General features: G+C 40.9%; 1 protein-coding gene across 1 annotated transcript in view; it reads right to left on the bottom strand.

Moving 5' to 3' along the window:
* The window catches only part of cdh8 (cadherin 8), a 131,260-nt gene extending 107,102 nt beyond the window's left edge, over positions 1–24,158 (bottom strand). The window contains exons 1-2 of the mRNA XM_062989397.1: positions 24,004–24,158; positions 20,360–20,774 (exon numbers count right to left, since the gene is read on the bottom strand). Of these exons, the coding sequence (XP_062845467.1) occupies positions 20,360–20,608 (249 nt within the window). The 5' untranslated portion in view covers positions 20,609–20,774; positions 24,004–24,158. The remainder of the gene's footprint in view (positions 1–20,359; positions 20,775–24,003) is intronic.
* Between the last annotated feature and the right edge of the window lie 1,175 nt (positions 24,159–25,333).

Here is a 25,333-nt window from a genome sequence, read left to right as displayed (position 1 = left end):
AAATTGTCAGTTACTGGTTAATCAGAAAGGGTACTAGTTTGGGGTACTAGTTCGCCCTGTTAGTTTAATGTGATTTGAAGTCACGTCCAGAATAATTATTCAGACATGTTATACACCTGCTTATCTCCAAATCCTTGACAAAACACACATACACACACACACACACACACACACACAACCTTCCAACCTTCCATAACCTTCAAGGTTAAACTATGAAGATGCACTAGCCAGATGTAGCCGGGGTCCCAGTTTGATTGGGCACATTCTTGGGTACATGTCTGGCATCTATAAGCCCGTAGTGTTATCAATACAACAATTGAAAAGAATAGGGCAGTATGTATGCCGGGGAAACAATATAAGTACTACAAAAGTGTTCACTAGATCCAATATTAAATTTTTAAACTGGCTCATGATGGTAAAAATAATACAAATAAATAACCTTTAAATCACTGCTATGGAGAACTGTTTTTAAACATAGACTACTTGTTCTGGCATGTTACTTTGAGACCCAATGTGTATTAAAATGATTATTCCTACAACAAAAACAAAAGGAACAATCCCGCGTAGGCGAGACGTACTTCCACATAGCTCGTGGCGATAAGATTCGTTGTTCGTCGCTGATTAGATTTGCACATTCAGACGAGATTGCAATTTGATCTGAAAGTAAATGAGGCTCAGATCACAATTGGAAAAGGTCCGTGTTATTAGCTATTACATAAAAGAGCAGACGTGGAAATAATAATCGGATGCGTAAATAAACAGACTCGGCTGCGGGTCCAAACGCGGCGCAGAAGCCCGGTTTAAATGAGACATGAAACGAAAAACAAGTCAATACCAGCGCTGGCATTTCTCCTCTACACGGAGCAACGAAAACTTGTCTGGTTTATTTAAATAAATCTAAATACATTTTCAACAAATTCGCCCACGCTGAACTGAATGGGCGGAAAAAAACAGTGATATTAACCAACCCCTTTTCCATAAAAGTTGGGACATTTTGTAAAGTGTGATAAAAAAGAATCTGTGATCTGTGAGGTTCATCAGTTCACAAGGTTATATCAAACACGCTCATGGACAATTTTGTGTCTCCAATTTACCTCACTTGCACGTCTTTGGACCGTGAACCTGAAGGATACCCACGCAGACACGGGGAGAACATGCAAACTCCACACAGAAAGGACCCGGAACGCCCCACCGGGGAATCGAACCCAGGACCTTCTTGCTGTGAGCCACCGTGCCGCCCTGATTAACTTTGTAATTAGAAACGAATTTAGCACTTCAGTTCTGCAGCACACCAAAAAGAGTTGGGACAGAGGCATGTTTACCTCCGTGCTACATCACATACCTACTTACTGTGGAATATTTCTATTACTATAACTATTATTACTATTATTTTTCACACCCATCCACAGTGTTAGACCGCGACGCCACCCCAGCACCGACGGTAGCCTAGTGGGTAAAGCTTTGGACTATCAACTGAAAGGTTAAGAGCTCTGCCATGCAGCCACTGTTGGGCCCTTGAGCAAGGCTCTTAACCTTCTCTGCACTAGGGGCGCTGTACAAATTGGGATATGCGAAGAAAGAATTTCGTCGTACTGTACACGTGTATATGTATACATGACAAATAAAGCCATTTTATGCCAACTTTATTTTTAAATGTCTAGTTTAGTTGGTAATTTGGTACTTTTTTATTTAAATAAAAAAAATCTTGTTTTATTGCAGTTTACAAAATATCCCAACTTTAATGGAAATGGGATTTGTAAGCATCACTATTAATTATTTCAACTACCTTGATACCTTCGATTTCCACCTTTCACTGAAATAGCCAGGATCCGTCATGTTTAGGGTGTATTATTAGCGCCCATGATTTGAAATTTGCCCCCTGTATAGATGCGCAACTGCTTTTGTAACTGGATCAGCTGGTACCTCCGGTCCCCAAACAATTATCGAGTGTTTTTAATGGAAGAGTAAAAGTCACACAATGGTAAACACGGTCCTGTCTGAACTTTTTTGGAACGTGTCGCAGTCACCAGAAAATATTTCATAAGGTAAAATATCAACTATAAGTCTGTAAGATAAAACTGTACTTTCACTCGCTTACAACAAATAAATCTGTCTGTGCTCAACTTTAATCAAAACAATGTGTCTCTGTCTCAGTGGGCTCAGAAAACACAGCGTCTGTTCTGAGGCCAGACAGAGTCTGTTGCCCTTTATTATGATGTTTTATTTACTGCTTTTCCTAGACAGACGCTCTGAGTGGAATCGCTATACATTTAGCAGATCCGTCTGGTCCCTTTAGGTCTGATTTCATTGTGAGAATTCGTCCAAGTCTTCAGTTTCCCGAACCTTTAGGTCTGTTTTGTCTGAGGTAGTTTGAAAAGAAAAGTACATGCGTCATCTAGTTTTATTTCTCAAGTCTGGCAGTTCTAGGAACATGGAAATTATCTGGCCTAAAGTTTGTGGACACGGAACAATCAGGGCATTAATGTGGACTTAATTCATGCTCACTTTAGTGGCTTTAAAAGCCTTTATTTTTTTGGCAAGGCTTTTGTGTGTCTGGGGAATTTCTGTCTATTTAGTACTCAGAGCATTTGTGAGGTTGGATGAAGAGGCCTGGCTTGCAGTCATGTTGCGATAGGGGATTACACACTCCACCGGAAGGTTATCCGGTTATGGTTTGGCGTGGACGATCACACGTACTGGTACGTACGGGTATCCTGCGTTCTCATTGGCTGTAGTTCGACACAGCATTCGCAAACTGCTCGCAATGCATTTCACACTACAGGATTTGGAATCGGCGACTGGTCCAGATATTTAACATGCTAGATATTTTTCTTGAGTATTCAGCAAGCAGCTCGGATCGAGTCATTGAACAGTTCACACACAGCGATCAAGGGCCGAGTTTTAAGCCCCGAGCGAACGCCGAGTTGCTTCCGAGCGGCGACCAGTTGGTGAGCGACAATCAGGGCAAAAATCATGTAGTGTGAACTAGGCATTAGCAGTTAGAGTTAGGGCTCTGAGCAGTTCCTCCAAAACTAAATAATTAGAAGGCGTGTCCACATACTTTTGCCTAAATTTAAGTGTATTTTATGCTGAAGAATCTTCTTTACTTTGTTGCTTCTTCTTTGTGTATTTGTTTTTATGAATTATGCATTAAAGAAGATGATAAAAAACTAGATCTGTGCAGGAACACACTGTATATAAAAGAGAGAATGCACAGAAATAAGGAATAAAATGCCGGCAGTTATTTATTTAAATGCCGCCCTGTATACATATTTAATGAAACTGAAGACCGCATAACGAGGTCCTTTGTATGTAACTGCAATCACACGTTGACCTCCACGCCACATCCAGAAGGCGTTTGACTCGCGGAATATGTTTAAGTTTTGTACAGAAACACGCAGTCACACACACACACACACACACACACACACACACATATATATATAAACGTATTAATGGGCATGAAGCCAGAAGCACGGTGCAATAGACAAGCTGTCAGACCGGTCCGGGGAGGCGTTAATGTGATCCCACAGCTCAATTGGACTCAGAGCAGAGCAGGGGCCCGGCATTTATTACACTGACCGTACAGAGGAGAGGGAGAAAGCTAAGCTAGCAGTAAAATAGCAGTTTAAAGGCTGGTGTGATCTACAGCTCCTGGCTAAAATAACACCCTGAACGGAGGAGGAGAAAAAACTCAGAGTAAATCCGACCGTGAGCCGAGAAGAAGGAGGAAAGCTGCAGCTAGGCTGCGTGGACGTTCTCGGTATCCGTCAAAAACACACACACACACACACACACACCAACACACACACACACCAACACACACACCAACACACAGCTGTGACCTGTTAATTTTACCAGTTTTCCCTTTACACATCAAACGCTATTTATCCATCTGTCTGTCTGTCTGTCTGTCTGTCTGTCTGTCTGTCTATCTATCTATCTATCTATCTATCTATCTATCTATCTATCTATCTATCTATCTGTCTATCTATCTATCTATCTATCTATCTATGTCTACCTGTCTGTCTATCTATCTATCTGTCTATCTGTCTGTCTGTCTGTCTGTCTGTCTGTCTATCTATCTATCTATCTATCTATCTATCTATCTATCTATCTATGTCTGTCTGTCTGTCTGTCTGTCTGTCTGTCTGTCTGTCTGTCTGTCTGTCTGTCTGTCTATCTATCTATCTATCTATCTATCTATCTATCTATCTATCTATCTATGTCTACCTGTCTGTCTATCTATCTATCTGTCTGTCTGTCCATCTCCCTATTGGTCTGTCTATCTATCTATCTATCTATCTATCTATCTATCTATCTATCTATCTATCTATCTATCTATCTATCTATCTATCTATCTATCTATCTATCTATCTATGTCTACCTGTCTGTCTATCTATCTATCTGTCTGTCTGTCCATCTCCCTATTGGTCTGTCTATCTATCTATCTATCTATCTATCTATCTATCTATCTATCTATCTATCTATCTATCTATCTATCTATCTGTCTATCTATCTATCTATCTATATAGTATATATATATATATATATATCTACCTGTCTGTCTATCAATCAGTCTGTCTGTTATAGTCTATCTATCTGTCTGTCTATCAATCAGTCTGTCTGTTATAGTCTATCTACCTGTCTGTCTATCAATCAGTCTGTCTGTTATAGTCTATCGACCTATTTGTCTGTATCAATCAGTCTACCTGTCTGTCTATTAATCAGTCAATCAGTCTGTCTGTCAATCAGTCTATCTATCTATCTGTCTGTCTATCAATCAATCAATCAATTAGTCTGTCTGTCAAACAGTCTATCTATCTATCTATCTGTCTGTCTGTCTGTCTGTCTGTCTGTCTGTCTGTCTGTCTGTCACAAAACCTTGCAAAGTTAGAATCCATTTGTCTGTATCTCTAGCTCAACTTTTAGATGTTTGATGTACACAAAAAAAAGCAACTTCCACTAAAATATATGTGGTTTTATGCCCAGCCGAGGGCTCCTTACTGTCAGCCTGCATTTAGACTGTTTTTATTACGGGTCCTTTTAGCAGTGTGTCAGTGTAACGGAGCAAAACCGACACGTCGCTGGTGTTTAACAGCAGAAGAAACATGAAAATTGGAAGAGAAATATCTTCATATTCTGAACATCGGCTGAGCTGCCGTCTGTTAGCTATATAGGATCTGGGGTAAACTAGCTTGGATCTCCGGCTCACTCATCCCTGACGCGACAAAAGCCACTAGAACACGGCGAGAGCGCTCGGTGCAGCTCTGACGCAGAGAGAGAGAAAACATCACATTAATATCCTATTTCTTCAGTGAAACTAATCCACTCAGGATTTCATTACATAACGACAGAGCACCACTAATTAATAATTAATAGGAAAGGAATCCATATTTAATACGGCAATGTAATTAATAACAACATAATGAATATTTCAAGGTTAAGTTGTGGGATCGATCTGAGACTACACAAGATGTCCTGGAGCTTGTCATCTCTTGACATAATTTTTTAAAGCTTATCTACAAATCTCTGACCTCCCTGTTTGCTTTATTCTGAGCTTGTGATGTTTTACTGGTGTGAGGGGGTATTGCGCTGAACCAATAATCAAAAGGTCACTGGTACAAGCCCCACTACTGCCAGGTTACCACTGTGCCCAACACCCTCAGTTGCTTGGACTGTGATAGGTCGGTTTAGATAAAACTGGCCTTGTCTGATGAAGGAATGGCTGGATTTGGATCACCGTCTTGCTGCGTTTTAGGCATTTCCAGTTCCTTACTACAATTGCACCACCTTCATGCAAGTCGAGGAGGGCCACAGACTAGCACCCACCTCTCTGACACATCTAATGTCGTTAGCTGCTTCTTTACACCAGCCAGTAGTGGATTCTCGCGAAGAGCCAAACCCCTTCATAACTATGTACCGTATACCGTACATCCCTGTACATCTACTACTAGTCCTGCTAATAAGAACACACCCCAACTAACATCCCTCAGACACATGCTGAACCCTTCCTGATGCAACTTGAGGCTTGAGCTTGCATGGCTAGTTCAGGAGGGCCTTCCCTAAACTGTCGCTGCAAAGTTGGAAGCATACATGTCCTTTATATCACTGGTTACACCTATAAACATCAGTTGTGGCTAAAATGCATGAATTAAAAATTAGAAGGGGGCACCCAGCGGGATATTCCGCTAGCACACCAGCGCTGAGATTCTGAACTCCTCGGTTCGAAACTCGATGTTGCCACCGGTCGGCTAGGGTGGGATGGCCGGACTATGTGAGTGGGGTCTTGAAACACTGTGTAAAGACCCTGATTGGCAGATAGAGGCGCCTGTAATGGAGAACGCATGGGCGAAACGAAGGGGCCCGCTACGACTGTGCCCGTGCCGGAGGAGGCGTGAGCAGCAATATACTCTTCGAATTAGACGGGGTGTCCCAATACTTTTGTCCTAAACTGGAAAAAGTGGGACTTGCACATACTTGTATCTTCATATCTCCTGATACTTTTACTGTAGATGTTTCTATGGTCATATTTCTTTCTATCCAAATACTAAACAATATTCAGTAAGACATTTTAACATTTTAAATATATAAGCTGGCATGTTTGAGTGAATTAAATAACACGTCTATGATACAGTATCTAAACAAGTCTGCTGTAGGTGGTGGCATCACTGTAAACAAAGCCCACATTTATCACCAGCTAAATTCTAGAGCAGCTCACTATTTCTCATCCTGAAAAGAAAATCACACCTCGGTTCCAGGGCGAACGAGGAAAAGAAAAATCTATACCGTAGCTCACACACTGTTTGAGGACGAGCACATGATCCATCTTGTGTTGTCAGATGGCATGTTGTAGGCACCAAAGGGAAACATTGTTTAAAGACACATCAATTTTCTGCACTGAATAAATAATCAAAGTCACTTTCTCTTCTCTGGAAAAGCGTCGATGTGGCGTGCCGGCCCGGCCTCCTGAAAGTTAATGGCTCGTTATCAGTTCTCAGTGTAACGAATATGTAAAAGCCCATTCGAGATAAAAGCCTGAGGTGTTTCTGTTTTTGTGTACACTACGCTGGTGGACGTCCACGTATCACTTCTCGTACATAATTACGCCGAATTACAGCCGGGAAAAGTGCAAATAAAAGCTCGCGCACAATGATGACGCCTATAATCAGAGCGACAGTGTAAACAGACCTGGATTTTAATCTGTTGCATACACAGATCATTTGATTCCTGACAGAACATGAGTTTAGTTATTTATTTTAAATGTGTAAACCCAGAAATAGATGACCCACCGCAACCCTGACCAAGACAGTGGTGATAACATGAGGAACACATAGTCATTACTGTACGTGATACAACTGCAGCAACTATAATAAATGTCATTACATTAATACATAAAATGTATTGATATTCACCATATTGCCAAAAGTATTCGCTCGCCTGCCTCCACACGCACATGAACTTGAGTGACTCCCATTATTAATCCATAGTGTTTAATATGACGTCGGCACACCCTTCGCAGCTATAACAGCTTCAGCTCCTCTGGGAAGGCTTTCCACAGGGTTTAGGAGTGTGTTTATGGGAATTTTTGACCGTTCTTCCAGAAGCGCATTTGTGAGATCGGACACCGATGTCGGACGAGAAGGCCCGGCTCGCGGTCTCCGCTCGAATTCATCCCAAAGGTGATCTATCGGTCAAGTTCTAGTCAAGTTCTTCCACACCAAACTCGCTCATCCACGTCTTTATGGACGTTGTGCTTTGTGCACTGGTGCGCAGTCATGTTGGAACCGGAAGGGGCCATCCCCAAACTGTTCCCACAAAGCATGAAATTGTCCACAATCTCACAGAACTGATTAAACAGTATAGAATTAATGATAGTAGTAGTTGGTGAGGGCGAATGGTTTTGGAACGTAGGCCGCATTGTGTGTGTTACAGTGTTTAATCAACGATGTGTGAACATCAGTGTGTTTAATAAAATGCCAAATATTTTTTCTTATATTATTTTTCCTCTTTTTATTATTATTTATTTATTTATTTATTTCCGTCTGTCTTTCATCCAACTCTTCTATTTTTTTCTCTTTCTTTCTTTTACTGGCAACCTCTCTTTCCGTCTGCCATTTGTGATTCGACATTTATACTAACTAGTCAGATTGACAGGCTGTTAGTGTTGAAAGGAAGCTTTCTCTCTCTCTCTGTCTCTTTCACTCTTATATACACACACATACACACACATACACACACAACAGCAGCCCTGCATAGTTAAACCTCAGCAGAGCTAAAGGACAGAACGGTGTAATCTCAGCTGGAGGATCCTCAGCAATCAACACTCGGTCACATACCTGAAGAACCAGGAGCGAGGTGAAAAATGCTGGTATTATACTTGATCTGAGCTGAGCGTGTGTAGGAGGTAATGATGCACATCCACAAGATTCAGTAATGAAATAAACTCTCAGGTTATAAAATACAATAAGACATAACATCAGAGGTAATCCAAACAAACCGAGCCAGTGGCAGAAGGTTTGGAAGATAGAAACAACATTGGTTAGATTTATAATAACAAGTCTGCACAACACAAACAGACATGGATGCTCGAATGGTTTGTGTAACGTCAATGTGCTTGGCTGTTGCTTACCGGCCCCCCTAGTGGATTTGCTTATAATCCTCCAAAAAAGAGCATCATCAGTCACAAAGGACATCAGCAATCATGACGTTTCACACAAAGAAATATGCTCGCTTAAAAACATGGCTTAAATACCCTTAACTATAGACCAAGCGGCAACACAAACAATTCATCTTACACTCTCATCTCTGATCTGTACAATCTGGTCACACTGCGGTTTACAATATGTAACATATTATTATCAATATTATTATTTTTTTCTCTGTGACCCGTTTTTGACTGCCTTAGACCCTAGTAACCGTAATCTCAAAGTAGCATTAATGTTAAAAGTAAAATAGATCTTAGCGACTATAAACTCAATCAAAGAAACCTTCCTTTCCCTTCCTATTATCCGGTACCTAACCTAAGAAACCTTATCCTAACATCAGTAAACTCATTTTATTCATCCTAACCTGAGAAACCTAACTCATAACCTAACAATGAAACGTTGACCTTAGTAACCATCACCTGTACCTTAATATCTTAAACTTCAAAAACCTTAGCCATAACCTTATGAACATAAACCTCAATATCCATAACCTTATTAGCCATAACCCTTAACCTCAGTAATGCTAACCTCAGTAACCAAATCCTTTTAACATCAACCTTGGTGATAATAATGGTTAACCATGACCTTAGGAAAATAAACCTCAGTAACCATAACCTTATTAGCCATAATCCTAACCCTCAGTAACATAAACCTCAGTAACTATAACCTTATTAGCCATAATCCTAACCCTCAGTAACATAAACCTCAGTAACCATAACCTTATTAGCCATAATCCTAACCCTCAGTAACATAAACCTCAGTAACCATAACCTTATTAGCCTTAATCCTAACCCTCAGTAACATAAACCTCAGTAACTATAACCTTATTAGCCATAATCCTAACCCTCAGTAACATAAACCTCAGTAACCATAACCTTATTAGCCATAATCCTTAACCCCAGTAACATTATTCTCAGTAACCAAAACCTTATAAACATCAATATTAGTTTAGTGATAGTAATGGTTAACTATAAGCTTAAGCTACTGAACTTACTCTTAAGCCAATTTACATTTGCTTTAACCTGGGAAGTTAGGAACCTCAGCATCAGTGACCTTATCTCAACAACCTCGGAATCCTACCCCAAAGCCTATTTACCCAAACGTAACCTCAGAAACTTGCACATGAATCATTAACCTTAGAAACTACAACTCTGACCACAGTAAACATCATTTCAACCCTAGAAATCTTGTCATTGGTAATACTAGCCTAAATTCATAGCAATTACTCAGTAGCCTTAACCACAGTAAGCTCAATTCAGACCTCTTTAAGCTTAACCTAAACATCAGCAACCTTAAATCTAAACGAAACAGCAGTAAACTTAACCTAGGAAACCCTAACATCTACAGCCTTAATCTAAAGAACTTTAGCTTTATGGAAGCAAGCCTAAACTCAGTAATCTTTACCTTACAAACATCAGTCAGATAAAGCATAACCTAACCTTAACCCTAATCTCAATTAATCCAACATTTTGCTCAATTAACACCAAACATTTTCTCAGTAAATCTAACCCAAAACCCAAAAGTCAGAAGAAATGGTTTGTGTGTTAAAAACCCTTCCACAATTTGTACATTTCCCGTTTGAATTGTCACTAATTTGCGAGTGTGAGATCTCTGGTGGCACATCAGGTGGTTCAGACGTTCATCCTGAGCTCGTGAGTGAGTTAAATGTGTTTTTAAGGTTTATTCCCAGCTTTGCGTCGAGCACCACCATAACAGAACGAAAATAAATCGCTTACTGAGGATAAATAAACGAGATCACGAGGCACAAATATCTTCACAATGTCAAAATGATCATTTATTGCTGTAATGGGAACACTTAGTCCATGCAAAGATCTCGGTCCTTGCCCACACACACACACCTCCCACTCGTAGTTTGATGAATTTTTTTAATTAGGGATGGAGACGATGAGTGTGAGGAGATTCTGACTGCAGATCTGATGTGATGAAGAGCAAAAGAGATTAAAAGAGAGAGAGAGAGAGAGAGAGAGAGATTGGGGGGGTGAAGCCGAAAGGTTTTCAATCTCTTTCTCCATGTCATAGCTTCCTATCTCACTGCGACATGTTACTTATCTGCTCGGCAAGAAACCATCACCATCACTTAACCTTGCACAGAACAAAATATATATACAAAACGCCGAGGAGAAAAATCAATACCGGATCATCAAGGATTGCAATCAGATATTTATGTTCATAATTTCAAGTGGAATCACAAAACCTTCCTTTCTTCTCACATTCTGAGCTTTCTGTGGTTATTTCTATCGCACGCAAGCAGAGGAAGCCAAGTAGGACAGCCGAAAAACCAACTTGCCAATTCAGCCGCATACCTTAGAGAGCAGGAAGCACGATTATTGCATTTGTTTATTTATTTCTGCTGATCAAAGCCACAGAGCAGCAATCCATTTAAAAAAAGACCTTTTAATTGCAGCTTGTAACAAAACTGATACGGTGCTTAAGGAGCTTTTGTTGTGTCCCCCTGTTGTGTGATGTTGGGCGAGAGAACACAGCGAAGGAACACAGCCATGCGTTGAATCTTCGTGGCGTTAGATGGAGGGGCTAGGATCGTGGAGAAATGGAGAAAGAGAGAAAGGCATAGAGACAGAAATTGTAATTAGCTGAGCCGCTGCCAAATTTGGGGCTCGGAGAGTGTTTTCCACCTCACTGAGGTTGAGGACAGAACCTCAATCAGCACTCCGGCCCTGAAGTGCACTAAGCTAAACGATCCACTGGCAAAGCGCTATATATCACACTGCAAACTCCTACTGACGGGTACGCCACGCCAACACTGCCACATGATCAGGTATTATTAGGAATACCTCATGTTCCCAATGTAGAACTCGGTTCACGCCCGCTCGTTTTAATTTTCTGTGTCATACGTATTAGAATTATATCCAGATACGGATAAACACTTAATCCTTATGACAACCCATTAACACACCACCCACAAGGTCAGTAAACACCGGCGTCGAGCCTTCCTAACATCCCTCACTTTAACTGTAGCACACACTACCATTCCTAACCTACTCTGCTATAAAACATTGTATTTCTAACCCTAATTCTATACCCAAAGGGCTTTAGGTACTAAAGTTAGTACTAATCCCTTTGTCTTGTTAACATTACTACTAATCCTGAACACCAACACATTCCTTCACTTGGTACTAGCAGACGCCTTTTATCCAAAGCGACTTACAGTACTGTGACAGTATACTGTCTGGAACAATGAGGGTTAAGAGCCTTGCTCAAGAGCCCAATGCAGTGGCAGGGCTTTAACCAGCGACCTTCTGATTACTAGTTCAGTACCTTAACCACTAGGCTACGACTTGCCCTAGGTTCCCTATAGGTTCCCCCAAATAAAAATCAAACAAGGTGTTCTGTATGGTTGGCTTAATAGACCCCATGAAAGGGGTTTTAGGGTGAAAGGGGTTGGATTTTGTGAGCTTACTGACTATTTAGCAAGACTCGAAACATTTGATTGAGTGTCTTGAGTTATGATGCTGTGGCGGTCCGGGTCCTTTCATGTTCTCCCCGTGTCTGCATGGGTTTCATCCCACACTCCAAAAACATGCAGTCAGGTTAATTGGAGACACTGAATTGCCCTACAGGTGTGTGTGTGTGTGTGTGTGTGTGTGTGTGTCTGCCCTGTGATGGACTGGCGCCCCGTCCAGGGTGTTACTGTGTGCCTTGAGCCCATTGAAAAGCTGGAATAGGCTCCAGCACCCCAACCAGCACCCCTGATTGGATAAGCGGTTAGGATAGTGAGTTAGTGAGTGATTAAGTACTCTCCCCCTTCATTTCCTTTTTTATATTTAGTATATTATTGTGGAAGATATTGCATCATGACAGCGTTTACATAAAGATACGAGAATAAAGACGTTTTATCTAAATCCCAAACGCAACAAAGACATTCTGAACAACAGATATCAGAATTTCAGTTCTACAAAGCCACAACTTATGTTGAATCTGCACGGCTAAGCACACAAAAGTCAAACAACTGTTTTCTAAGGCAAGCTGTGAAATACACTGGAGGAATGCAAACGAAATACTACCAGAAATCAATGCCCTATGCTCGCTTTTTGTGTGTTTGGAGGTGAATACGGTGCCATGTTGGGGCTCTGCAGGTTCACGCTTGCTCTGATCTTGTTTTGGCCGCTTTCCTTCAACCGAAATATATTCCTCAAAAATCTGTGCTGTGTTCTACCATTGATTAATTCAGATATTTGACAAATGCTCTGGAAAGCTTTCAAATTGTCCTGTAATAGCCTGTTCTGTGTGATGTTTTGTTCTATGTGTTATGCTTTATATTCTGTATGGATCGATGATTTGACATTTTTAGAGGAGCACCAGTTCCCATCATCTTAAAGACTTCAGTTCTTGTGTTGGTGGTGCCACAGAGAAGTTCACTTCCAGGACTGGAGCTGGGAAAACCCAAATATAAAGAATGGACTTCATCACCAGGGCTATTTTTAAATCTTAATTTTATGCAGCCGTTTCATTTCTAAATGAAAATCACTAAGCCATCAATTTTATGCCAATCTAAGATATTCTACCAACAAGTAATTAGTGCATATTTAATATGGACAAGCTGACACCCTCCTTTCTGTACCTGCTGCTGGTCAAGACAGAGGTTCTATGGTGTATCCACACATCTAGGCCCCATGTACTATGCTGATTTGGTTGATTTTTGGACACGTATAGATACCAGATGGTTCAGTAGTAAATACGACCACATTCGGTTCAGATGCTTGCCAGGCAGCATGCCCACTAGACATATGTACAGGGCAAGAACAGAAATGCATCAGCAATTCATATCTAGTCTTTAGATTAACTCATGCAAACACGCTGACGAAGTTACAGCACAATGTTTTCTATTCTACTCTCACAGCTGGAAGTTTACAAAACACGTCACCCTGGATTCCGACTTTGCCGCTAGTAAGTCCGACTTATAGTAAACGCTATTATGATACCGTCTGAACGTAGCATTAAGCACAGTTACCCATCATCGGTGACACCCTGAGCTAAATATGCAAATCACTTCTATCAGCTATCCGAGTACAAACGTAGTATTTACTGTAGCGTGAGTAAAACACAATACTATAGAGAAGCTGCGACAGCCATGGAAGAGTGAGTGAGTGGAAGTAACTCACTATGGCATCGTGCATTTCAAAGAAACTGTTTTCATCAGCCTTTATTGCGTCTTTTCTTGCGACATGCGGAACCAATACCATTTTCATTCATGTTTTCTGAAGTACAAACTAAAAAGGTTGTCTTGAAAAAATGAAATTGAAAATGTGCAAGGCAAATAGGAACAAATTCAATTCAATAGGTCCTATATATATATACAGGTCCTTCTCAAAAAATTAGCATATTGTGATAAAGTTCATTATTTTCCATAATGTAATGATAAAAATTAAACTTTCATATATTTTAGATTCATTGCACACCAACTGAAATATTTCAGGTCTTTTATTGTTTTAATACTGATGATTTTGGCATACAGCTCATGAAAACCCAAAATTCCTATCTCAAAAAATTAGCATATTTCATCCGACCAATAAAAGAAAAGTGTTTTTAATACAAAAAAAGTCAACCTTCAAATAATTATATTCAGTTATGCACTCAATACTTGGTCGGGAATCCTTTTGCAGAAATGACTGCTTCAATGCGGCGTGGCATGGAGGCAATCAGCCTGTGGCACTGCTGAGGTGTTATGGAGGCCCAGGATGCTTCGATAGCGGCCTTAAGCTCATCCAGAGTGTTGGGTCTTGTGTCTCTCAACTTTCTCTTCACAATATCCCACAGATTCTCTATGGGGTTCAGGTCAGGAGAGTTGGCAGGCCAATTGAGCACAGTAATACCATGGTCAGTAAACCATTCACCAGTGGTTTTGGCACTGTGAGCAGGTGCCAGGTCGTGCTGAAAAATGAAATCTTCATCTCCATAAAGCTTTTCAGCAGATGGAAGCATGAAGTGCTCCAAAATCTCCTGATAGCTAGCTGCATTGACCCTGCCCTTGATAAAACACAGTGGACCAACACCAGCAGCTGACATGGCACCCCAGACCATCACTGACTGTGGGTACTTGACACTGGACTTCAGGCATTTTGGCATTTCCTTCTCCCCAGTCTTCCTCCAGACTCTGGCACCTTGATTTCCGAATGACATGCAAAATTTGCTTTCATCCGAAAACAGTACTTTGGACCACTGAGCAACAGTCCAGTGCTGCTGTTTCTGGTTCAAAAGTGGCTTGACCTGGGGAATGCGGCACCTGTAGCCCATTTCCTGCACACGCCTGTGCACGGTGGCTCTGGATGTTTCTACTCCAGACTCAGTCCACTGCTTCCGCAGGTCCCCCAAGGTCTGGAATCGGCCCTTCTCCACAATCTTCCTCAGGGTCCGGTCACCTCTTCTCGTTGTGCAGCGTTTTCTGCCACACTTTTTCCTTCCCACAGACTTCCCACTGAGGTGCCTTGATACAGCACTCTGGGAACAGCCTATTCGTTCAGAAATTTCTTTCTGTGTCTTACCCTCTTGCTTGAGGGTGTCAATGATGGCCTTCTGGACAGCAGTCAGGTCGGCAGCCTTACCCATGATTGCAGTTTTGAGTAATGAACCAGGCTGGGAGTTTTTAAAAGCCTCAGGAATCTTTTGCAGGTGTTTAGAGTTAATTCGTTGATTCAGATGATTAGGTTAATAGCTCGTTTAGAGAACCTTTTCATGATATGCTAATTTTTTGAGATAGGAATTTTGGGTTTTCATGAGCTGTATGCCAAAATCATCAGTATTAAAACAATAAAAGACCTGAAATATTTCAGTTGGTGTGCAATGAATCTAAAATATATGAAAGTTTAATTTTTATCATTACATTATGGAAAATAATGAACTTTACCACAATATGCTAATTTTTTGAGAAGGACCTGTATATAGATCTGGGCAACTTAAATCAGTCATGGGTGTCCTTTACAACACCCCTGGATGCAAACAGTTATGTAAAGCACATACTATACAGTATAGAGAGGGATGTAACAATACATTCTACCCATGATGCGATACGATTCACGATACTGGGTTCACGATATGATTTTTTCCAGATTTTTTAAACAAAATGAAATTAAAGATAAATTATGACAAAGTTTCCTTTTATTATTTCTTTCTCTTTAAAAAAAAAATATATATATATAATGCTGTATTTGTGCGTATCTATTATTTATCTAAATAATGAATGTCCTTTTATTTCAATTTGGCTGGAAAATCCCCTACCTGGCAACTTTGTGAAGTGCCGTCAACCAGGCGAGGTGAACAGCACCAGAATATCGATTCATCTTAAATGAATAACCGATTAGAATCGTGGCACATGTGCACCGATTTTTTACTGTCTTGTGGTGCATCGTTACATCCCTAGTATAGCGCATTACTGCATTCATTGCATTATTTCCTATGCCATCTAAAGCCATTTCTGTTCCAACATACTACTTTAAAATACATAAAAAACTGATTTTTATAATCCAGGGTCCCCTGAAATCCCACTCTGGTCCTTTAAAACCATGCCAATCTGTGAAACACATTAAAATAAGGCACCCCTAGACACAGGATCAAGCTAGTACCCCCCCGTATTCCTCTAAACCTGGTCACCGCTTCGGCCGGACAGTAGGAGCAGCTGTTGTGCCCCGTTCGGCCTTGCTTCCGACAGACATGGCTAACCGTTCATTGGCACCACAGCTTGAACCCGGGGTACCTGCTGTAGTGGGCTGGTGATTTACTTTGCTGCACTACCTGACCACCTTGCATTTCTTTTCTGAAATCTAAGTACATAATGTTACATAATAAAAATACAGAATTGTGGGTGAGAAAGCATCTCATGTAGCACCAATACTATAGAGGAGAAAGATTTTCACACATTAAATTCCACACGTAAATCTACTGTGGTCTTTAACAGGTATGCAGAAACGTTCACAGCAACCGTCTCAGCCAACAATCTTAAAACACAGTGGAATCATTGTTCAATCAAGTTACACCGCTCTCATGGTGCATTGTCGCTCAGTATGGTGCTTGTTTGCATTTAGTATTTACTTTAGGCAGCTCATCAGGGGCGCATACAAATTTAACAGGAAAAAAACGACTTGTTTTGGAAATGTACGTCCCAGTGTACGAGAAAAACATTTCACTTTTTATATGTCTTTATATATACTTTTATACATATCACTTATATAGGACAGTTGTAGCCTAGTGGTTAAGGTACTGGACTAGTAATCGAAAGTCATCAAAGGTCGCTGGTTCAAGCCTCACCACTGCCAGGCTGCCACTGTTGGGCCCTTGAGCAAGGCCCTTAACCCTCAATTGCTTAGACAGTATTCTGTCACAGTACTGTAAGTCGCTTTGGATAAAAGCGTCCGCTAAAATGCTGAAAATATACTTATGTATTAATCATCAGGCTTCATGAATCCTATGTTCCATAAACCGAGTTCCAAAAAAGTTGGGACAGTAAGTTAAGTGCAAATAAAGACAAAAAAGCAGTAAATTAAATAAAACGGCACAAAAAGATATTTAATATTTAACCTCAACTTCATTGTTGTATTAAACACATCGCATCAAAGTCATGATTAGGTATAAAAACAGCATCGCTAAAAGGTTCACTTGTTTATGAGCAAGGATGGAGCAAAGTTCACCAAGGAATACAAGAATTTCACCATCTACAGTGCATAACATGATTTATAGATTCAGAAAAAATCCAAAGAATTCACTGGACATAAGAGGATCAATATTAAATTGGGATGTAACGATACACTCTACCCGCGATGCGATGCGATTCACGATACTGGGTTCACGATGGGCTTTGGTTTATTTAGGATAGACTGACCGAGTAAGCGGAAATGTTAAGTCCAATGCTCTGACGAGTCGACTTTTCAAATAGTTTTTGGAAATAATTTGGCTTTGTGTTCTCTGGGCCGAAAAGGGAAAAGGAAGACACGCATCAAAGCTCTGTTCTGTACGAGTACATCTGAGTCTCTTGTTGTCTTTAAAAGACGATTAAAGACCTTCATCACCTCTTTACTGAGCACTTAACATGCTGAGCAATAACGTGCACTTACTAACCTTCTATAGCATCTTATTAAAAGTAATAAAAACCTTTGTTCTAACCGAGTTTTAGCAGATGTGTTTACTTAAACTAGAGTAGGGAATCGTAACTGTAAAGCACCTCTGGATTAGAGCGTCTGTAAATGTAAATGGAATGGAAAGCTGGTATAGCTGAGGGGTACATATACAGTGTATCACAAAAGTGAGTACACCCCTCACATTTCTGCAAATATTTCATTATATCTTTTCATGGGACAACACTATAGACATGAAACTTGGATATAACTTAGAGTAGTCAGTGTACAGCTTGTATAGCAGTGTAGATTTACTGTCTTCTGAAAATAACTCAACACACAGCCATTAATGTCTAAATAGCTGGCAACATAAGTGAGTACACCCCACAGTGAACATGTCCAAATTGTGCCCAAAGTGTCAATATTTTGTGTGACCACCATTATTATCCAGCACTGCCTTAACCCTCCTGGGCATGGAATTCACCAGAGCTGCACAGGTTGCTACTGGAATCCTCTTCCACTCCTCCATGATGACATCACGGAGCTGGTGGATGTTAGACACCTTGAACTCCTCCACCTTCCACTTGGGGATGCGCCACAGGTGCTGAATTGGGTTTAGTCCATCACCTTTACCTTCAGCTTCCTCAGCAAGGCAGTTGTCATCTTGGAGGTTGTGTTTGGGGTCGTTATCCTGTTGGAAAACTGCCATGAGGCCCAGTTTTCGAAGGGAGGGGATCATGCTCTGTTTCAGAATGTCACAGTACATGTTGGAATTCATGTTTCCCTCAATGAACTGCAGCTCCCCAGTGCCAGCAACACTCATGCAGCCCAAGACCATGATGCTACCACCACCATGCTTGACTGTAGGCAAGATACAGTTGTCTTGGTACTTCTCACCAGGGCGCCGCCACACATGCTGGACACCATCTGAGCCAAACAAGTTTATCTTGGTCTCGTCAGACCACAGGGCATTCCAGTAATCCATGTTCTTGGACTGCTTGTCTTCAGCAAACTGTTTGCGGGCTTTCTTGTGCGTCAGCTTCCTTCTGGGATGACGACCATGCAGACCGAGTTGATGCAGTGTGCGGCGTATGGTCTGAGCACTGACAGGCTGACCTCCCACGTCTTCAACCTCTGCAGCAATGCTGGCAGCACTCATGTGTCTATTTTTTAAAGCCAACCTCTGGATATGACGCCGAACACGTGGACTCAACTTCTTTGGTCGACCCTGGCGAAGCCTGTTCCGAGTGGAACCTGTCCTGGAAAACCGCTGTATGACCTTGGCCACCATGCTGTAGCTCAGTTTCAGGGTGTTAGCAATCTTCTTATAGCCTAGGCCATCTTTGTGGAGAGCAACAATTCTATTTCTCACATCCTCAGAGAGTTCTTTGCCATGAGGTGCCATGTTGAATATCCAGTGGCCAGTATGAGAGAATTGTACCCAAAACACCAAATTTAACAGCCCTGCTCCCCATTTACACCTGGGACCTTGACACATGACACCAGGGAGGGACAACGACACATTTGGGCACAATTTGGACATGTTCACTGTGGGGTGTACTCACTTATGTTGCAGCTATTTAGACATTAATGGCTGTGTGTTGAGTTATTTTCAGAAGACAGTAAATCTACACTGCTATACAAGCTGTACACTGACTACTCTAAGTTATATCCAAGTTTCATGTCTATAGTGTTGTCCCATGAAAAGATATAATGAAATATTTGCAGAAATGTTAGGGGTGTACTCACTTTTGTGATACACTGTACATACATGAATCACTATTTCATTTATTCCCAATGACCTTCCTGTTTGGTTTAGCTTGAGAGTGAACGCCAATGCTGGTCCAGTCTGCACATGCCGGTGCTCCCATTAAAAACATGTGGAGCATTATGGAGCACAATATGAAGCCATGGCTACGTACAGCCTTGAAAGCCTTGAGGTTTTCTTTTATGCAGATTCTTTCCTGGACCCGGAACCTCACGCCAACCATAAAGTACAGGTTCCTGAGGTCCTTCATATCGTATTCAGCGTGGTGCTCCATCTATGGCATCATTTATTCCAAACAAACCATTTTCATCAGCCATTATTGCATCCTCTCTTATGCCGAGCAGAGCCAAGTCAATTTGTTTGAATCGCTGCCATATCCTTTAGTGCACATTCACAATTCCGATGTGAAACCGAGGTACGCGAAGTGAAATACTTGACCTCTAAGAATGGCTCGCTTTGAACTCAAAAGCGTTTGATGTTTTTTACCTTATAAAGCAGGTACTAGGGGACATAAAGAACTCTGAGCTCATTGAATCAATTACACATACACGACTGGAAAAAGCACAACCACTACAGTACAGTTCACACATGCACCACCACAGTTCTCTATCTTTCTTGCCTGGCATTTAAAATAGACCAGAGAGAAATCCACCACCTTGGCTTGTGCCAGACCGCCCCATCCCCCCCCCCCCCCACTTCCTTTTCGAACCCCCTAAAGTTGTCAAGTGCAAAGGCATTTACAAAGCACAAATTAATGTTTCTGTGAGATCAGCAGGCTTAATACCCAGTAAGTGACTCACCCTGCCAACGAGGATCGGATCAGGTCCAGAGAATTCCTCCAACACAAACATTTGATTCCAAACCCATCCTCTTTTGGCCCGACTGAGGACGCGCTGTCCTTCCAGCAGCGAAGTGTCAGTTTCTGAAGTCAGTCTTGTTTCTAAACTCTGCGAAAGCTCGGAGGACGGCGCAGAGGAGCACAAGTGCACGCAGGTAATCCATGCCAGCAAGATCCGGGTCCATACGTCTCGCCGCGCGTCCTCTGGCATATTTGCAGTGGAGTCCTTTCGGTTCTTGTTCTCGGTTTTATTCCCCTTTGAAAAGCTCCTTACGCTTTTGTTCCTCGTGTCCGGAAGCTTAGTTTCATGGTGTGACGAAGGTCACGGAAAAGCTGCCGTCCGTCTGAGAACGCGTCATCCATTGAGTGCCGATCTTCTGTGAAGGAAAGAGAGGAGAATAAATACGCTTTTACGGCGCGGAGATGTGAAACAAAGTGATTCTGAACACATCTTGTGAAGAAGAGATTCAAGGTCAACAGTCTGTGTATGTTTAGAAAGATCTCTGTGATTCGAGTGCCTGCTGTTAATGATGTTTTAAACGTAATTAAAACGCCTCCGACGCTCCAGAGTTTTAGATACACGATGATAGAGATCAATCATTTTCTTTTGGTCGCCATAAACACCCTTAAGATGACTCCCTATTCCTGATATTCAAATCACTCTATTAATAAATGTGCTTTTGATCTGGTAAAACCATTTTCGAGGCTCCCCCGTTTTCTGAGCTTATTAATGACCGTAGGAATCTGAACCAGCAGCCGCACCGACTCGCAGCTGTCACGCACTCGATTAGGCTGTGCTCTAAAATATGATATTTTAATTACGAACCGTATGGCATGCACGCGTTCTCAGAAATCGATATGATATATGCAACTCAAACTCAATATGATCAAAAGTAATCAGCGGAGGTTCTGCGTCTCTGCGCTGTATTGCACGAGACGGCGTGTCAATACGCTACAAAAAATGACCTTCAGGGTAGAGTAGTGGGCACCCAGACGGCCATACGGGATGAAGATCCTCTCCTCCGTGGCATTTTTTTAACTCGGAAATGATCGTATGACCTGAGTTTCCGAATTCATAACGTAAAATCTGGTTTACTGTTTCATCTTGCTCACTATTAAAGATTTTTGAATAACAACCGGGCAAATACGGTATCCAAATATTTATAGCTGTAACTATAACATGCATCATGCTGTAAATTCTGCCATTTACAGCCACCCGAATCAATCCTCGTAATACACAACCATAAACATTGCAGCCATAAAGAAGGAGATCTAAAAGACATCTAAACACGAGACATATTCTGCTCAGAACATGTGATCGCACGAGTGTATTTCAATATAGAATCATTATCATAATTATTTCAGCTTAAAACAAAGGTGTACTATGCAAATCAAGTCAACAGCATTCATCCGGATACGACAACCCAGAAAATAGGAATTATTATGCCTAACCAGTGTCAATCACATAGGAATAAAGTCAGATGAACTGAATGCACTGTACAGTTAATCATGTTACCAAAAACACACTTAACTAAATGCATGATAAGGATCTTAGAAATTAGAAACGTTCGATCCAGCTCAGAATGTCCGTATGTTGTATAAATAAAAGCAGGTTTTTATATATCGATTCAATGCAATGCGTATGAATATAAAGATCCCATTCCAACCATCTAAAATCTGCAGCCACCAAATATGCCCATTACTAAATCTCGTCTACCCCAGACAGCATGCTTTTGCAATTAAGCTGACAGATTGCCTCCAAATAGAATGCTCTCGTTATAAATATTCTGCAGTGGATAGTCAACATGATCATTTTCATTATGCCAATAAATGATCTCAATAGAATTAACCTACATACGAGAGTATGACATCACCATCGCGATATGATGCAGTGAGAACACAGTATAGACTTTACACCCACCAAGAGCAATTCCCATTCCACCCAACATGCATGTCATCAATTTAAATGTGTGCATTTTAGATTGAAGGTGTTGTCGTAATCCTTATCCTGCAGTGCACTTTAAAGCCTTCAAAAAAATCCTCATTATGCTTAACAACACATACATTATGAAGAGACGTCTGTTTGCTCTTAAGATCAAGTCAACAGATCAACAGAGTGAATCTGAATGCACCTGAATACAAAAGGTGAACATATAAAGAGTGTAAAATAGTCCTAGAGACGTTAGATCCTGTTGACTTCTGCTTGATTTAAATAATTTCTTATTTCCTAGTGGATGTATTTTGTATTTTTCTAAATGGTTCATAGTCACCACGACCAACAGTGCACCTATTCATAATGATCAAACTGCTGCAGACATGTAGTGAGGTTATTCAAAGCTGCCCTGCAATAATGTAAAAAAAAAAAAGCAATTCAATTATGCTTAACCATGTATGTTTACCTAATCTTAGTGCTTGTTGATCCACTGGATGTATTTCTGCTTAAACTCTACTGACTAGAAGACTAAAACACATCTAAATCAGGAATAACAATATAAAGTTTATCATTGATATATCATGCTATTGAGGACATTGTTTATTTTTTTGCAATAATAGACAGGATGCATTATTCTTCATTCTGATCAATCCTCTCTCATCGCACTGACGAAGGTGTAACCCGTGTATATTTACCCAAACCTATACGTATTATGGTTGCCAATACAATGAATCCAAAGCACCCGCTAAATATCCTGATGCTTCAAAACTAAACCATGCATTTGTAATAAAGCGGCATACATGCCACACAAATGTCCTTTACTGCACTGAGAAACCATCAAAATAAATATGTACCTAATGTACCCAATGCAATTAGTGTTTTATTTTTTTCTTAACCATATTAAAAGCAAATTTTCTGATCTTGGTCGCAATGGATTAATGCTTTCCTCCTTATTTTACATTACAAACAGGGTACGTTACTGCAATAAGTCTACACTCTGCATAAATCAAAATGCCCTGCAATATAAAATGCCCAGTATAAAGTTCCCATCGCTCTGGCTTTAATTGTCATTTTAAAGACATGCTATATAGTTTACAGCCTGAAAGAAAAATCTCATTATGTCTAACCATGCAAAAATTGCATAGTCTGTCTGCCATGCAGACTGGGGATGGGGTGCAAAAAAAAAAAAAAAAACACAGCGAGAGGGAATTTATTTTAGCACCAGAAGGGACGGACAGCTCCCCATCTGGGGAAAACTCCAAAATATCGCATGCAGAGAAGATTCATTTACTTTATTTATTTATATATTTTCTGCTTCCTTTTTTAATTACTACAACGTGCTCAGCATTAAAAAAAAAAAAAAAAACGAATAAATGGGTGAGCTGTACAAACTAAGAGCTAAATTTCAATGCAGTGACTCAGGATTTGAAAAATAGTCTGATGGATTGATAAACTGGATATCAACTCAAAAGATCTGATGTTTGCCGCAAGTCTCAATCAGTCTCAATCAATCAATGCCAGGAATACACACATTACACACTCACATATGCATGAATGCATGCATGCACAATCAATTCGACCAGACGAGCCAAACGTAAGCACCCCGAAACACTGGACACTGACGCCACCACACACACATTCTGCCATGCATGCACCTGTTCAGCAGCACTTACCGGATCTGAGCTCCGTTTGTTGCCCGGCGTCTTAGACACACGGTGGCACCGCAAAACAAGGATCCATTTAAAACCGTGCCGTACCTCTTCATGTGCCAGTCTGAGCGCGTTCAGAAATTCGAACGAAGCAAAACCAAGCAGTGCAATCCACGAGCGTGTGAGTGCACGTGTGAGAGGAGCTCCGGCAGGATGCTGCTGCTGGGTGCTGAGCGCGCGAGCATGTGTGTGTGTGTGTGTGTGAAAACGAGAGCGCGAATGTGAATGTGTGTGTGTGTGTGTGTGTGTGTGTTCAGGGAGGAGTGTGCGGGAGGTGGGCTGAGCTTTTCTTCATCCACATATCCAAGCATCCATCCATCCATCCATCCATCCATCCCTCTCTGGTGCGTTTACATGAACGGATGCACAAGTTTGAGAGGGGTGCACACGTATGCACGTGCACACGCGCGCACGTGCACGAGCGACGCGAACGCGCATTCACAAGCCTGGGTGTCACATCTGTCACGCTCGCGTGCCCACCCCTCCTTTCCATCCACTCAGTAGGAGATACGCTCACACTCTGGAGCAAATGATACGAGTTATAATAATTAGAATGGGATAATTAATGAATATAAGATTAAAATAAATGATAAATTGCTGTCAGAATGCAAAAGAAGGTGCACATACACTTTCACTTTTGAAATTGACAAGATAATAATAAACAAAAGGTCGATCAATGAACACCTGTAAAATCAAAGCAATATTCATTACCCATCTGTGCTCGTTTGCCTGCTTACTGTCTCCAAATTAAATGATTATTTTGCTTTGTACTGTATATTATGTATTATTATTTACTAAACTGCAAACAGATAAACGTATACATTTATACAAGGACTTAATCAATATATACAGGCAAATCTGCAAAATCTAAGTAATATTTAACACTCATCTGTGCTTGGTTCCACCTTTCCTTTCCTTCCCTGGTTAAACGTGAGGAAACTGTCTGTGTCATTAATATGTGGTGTATTTTCTTGCCATATATTTCAATGTGTAATATACTGACACAGGAAAATTGGATAATAATAATAGTTTACACAAGATTTCATTAATTTAGTAAACACAGGGTCAGCGGCCAAATCAAACCAATTTTCATCACCCATCTGGGCTTGTTATTATTATTATTTTTATTATTAACTACATTTATTTGCTCTGTGACTGCAAAATACATGCAATATACTGCAGGGCTAATTCAATATTCAGTATGGACAAAGTATGTGTTGGTCTAAGATGTTGATCCAGATTGTGGGGTTACTCCTAAACCTAAACCTAACTAAGGGTAGAAATGGGACAATTC

This window comes from Trichomycterus rosablanca, chromosome 27, assembly GCF_030014385.1.
Source record: "Trichomycterus rosablanca isolate fTriRos1 chromosome 27, fTriRos1.hap1, whole genome shotgun sequence".
Taxonomy (NCBI): domain Eukaryota; kingdom Metazoa; phylum Chordata; class Actinopteri; order Siluriformes; family Trichomycteridae; genus Trichomycterus; species Trichomycterus rosablanca.
This window is presented reverse-complemented; position numbering and strand designations above follow the sequence as displayed.